Source organism: Sapajus apella, unplaced genomic scaffold (assembly GCF_009761245.1).
Source record: "Sapajus apella isolate SASKATOON/1434 unplaced genomic scaffold, GSC_monkey_1.0 scaffold597, whole genome shotgun sequence".
Taxonomy (NCBI): domain Eukaryota; kingdom Metazoa; phylum Chordata; class Mammalia; order Primates; family Cebidae; genus Sapajus; species Sapajus apella.
This window is the reverse complement of record NW_022437523.1, coordinates 31,332-33,481: the sequence shown is the minus strand read 5'-3', so window position 1 is coordinate 33,481 and position 2,150 is coordinate 31,332. Positions and strand designations below refer to the sequence as shown.

General features: G+C 36.6%; 1 protein-coding gene across 1 annotated transcript in view; it reads left to right on the top strand.

The window, feature by feature from the left end:
• Positions 1-732, top strand: part of LOC116546108 (speedy protein E4-like) — a 6,790-nt gene extending 6,058 nt beyond the window's left edge. The window contains exons 5-6 of the mRNA XM_032272454.1: positions 321-369; positions 590-732. Of these exons, the coding sequence (XP_032128345.1) occupies positions 321-369; positions 590-732 (192 nt within the window). The remainder of the gene's footprint in view (positions 1-320; positions 370-589) is intronic.
• Positions 733-2,150: the final 1,418 nt, after the last annotated feature.

The following is a 2,150-nucleotide window of genomic DNA, read 5'->3' as shown; positions in this document are numbered from 1 at the left end:
TGTGAGACCATGTCTCAAAAATCATCATAAATACTGAGTTCCAGAGGTTCATTATGATTGAAGCACTTGAGTTACAAATGCAGGTAGAGGATTCAGTGACAATTTGATTTACATCTTGTGCAGCTAATCACGCTGAGGACTCAGCATGAGCCTTAACCATTAGGAAGTGAGATTATGGATTAGGCTTATGGACTGGTGGTTCGTGATGTTGTCACATTAGAAACATAACTAGCATGGTTAGAGTAATCTTAAGGGGCGCAAAAGGCCCCAGGTGTGATGAAGTCCAAAGCCACATTCTCTGAGGGTGCTCTACTCCCCAGGCAGACCCACCCAAAGTCCTTGCTCTGAAGCAGATCACTGGGGCTGACCGTGGGTGTATTAAGTGAGTTTTGGAGTCGGGGTCACTGAAATGTCAGTATCACAATTAACACGATGGTTCAGAAGCAGGGTAGAGAATGAAAGGCAGGAGATAAAATTGGATTGATCAATTGCTCTGAACTCTAGTTAGAACTGACATGGGATGTGAATAACCTTCCTGTATAGAGAACTGCCTCCTTGAAGTGTGACATCCTCTCTCTCTCACTTCCAGAACACCAGGCCCAGCCAGGGGAGCTGTGGATTTTCAGCAACAAGTTTACTCCAATGCTAATGGCAGACACCATTAAGGACGAGAGCAGCCATTTGTGCAGATCAACTAGAAGAACCTGGACTGTTCTAGAAGGAGCTGAATAGAGTGATCACACTGTCCTACTAGGAGCGGGGGTGTGTGGGGGTAAGCCTCTGTGGAGGACAGTGAGAAACCAGGGGTGTTTCTGTTTCCACCCCTTCCTGCAGCTCCACCTCCCTTTGTATATTGCTGAATTCCAGCCTCCCTAGGGTGGAACCTGGAGGTTCTGTTTCCTATGGACTTGGTTGCCACAGTCCAGGAGCATTTGAAGGCACAGTACAGGTGCTCAGATTGGCACGGAATTATTTGTTAAATATGAGTGCCATAGGATTGTAACAGATAGCTTAACACATACTATGCATTTTATTGGTTTGTTTGGAAAATGTTGGCCATCGAATTAATATGCTTATTTCAAATAGTTTGGAAATTGTTGTACTTTTGAAAACACGCCATTCCTGTAGACTTTTTTGATGAGAGTTATAGCTGTTATATATACATAAATACAATATTCATTTTTAAGAAAGAATTTTTATCCAAAATCTATTATCTTTAAATTGTTCTATCTATTATTATATGTGCTTCTGAAGCAAGCACTTTTTATCCATAATACTTACATTATAATCTATTATATTTATAGCTGTGTGGTAGTTCCCCTAAATTCTTGTAATAGAAATTTTTATTTCCTAGTGTTTGTTACTCAATTGTGAGAATTCAGTTGTGATTTTTAACATGTCTTAGATATATACTAATTTGTCTAATATATACTATACATTTTATTGGTTTATTTGAAAAAGATGAGCATAGAATTATTACTACATTTATTTTAAATAGTTTGGAAATCCTGGTATTTTGAATAGATGTTGTTTCTATAAAGTTGTATGATAGGTGCTATAGCTGTTATATACACAAAAATATAATTTTGTTTTCCTTTTTAAGAGAGGATTCTTTTAATCCTAAATCTTTTATCTTTAAATCTTTGTATCTGTTATTACCTGTGGTGCTAAAGGAAGCACTCTTTTTATCTATGATACTTACTTAATATATTACCTTTATAGCTACATGGTAGTACCCCTAAATTCTTGAAAAATAAATTTTTATTTGATGTTAAGTGTATGTTTTTGAAATGTGAGAATTCAGATGTAATTTTTTGCCTTGTATTGACATGTTTGTATGTTACTTTAAAGAGGATGTGTGTTTTAAAGGAGGAAATGAGCTGTGTGTTCTCAAGAGAACAATGCAGTGCATCTCTTAGGGAAATGTAATAAAGACAAAGTTTTCTCACCTTCACAGAGTGTGTGATCATGTTGATCTTAGTTTGCTTATTTGCTGTGAAGTAACATTTTTCCTTAATGGAGTTGTGGTTATTTGAACATATTTATTAGCTCTGAAAGACAATCCTGTATTATTTTTTATGTAAAAAAAAAAAATGTAAGGCTAGGTGCAGTGCTCATACGTATAATCCCAGCACTTTTGGAGGTCATGG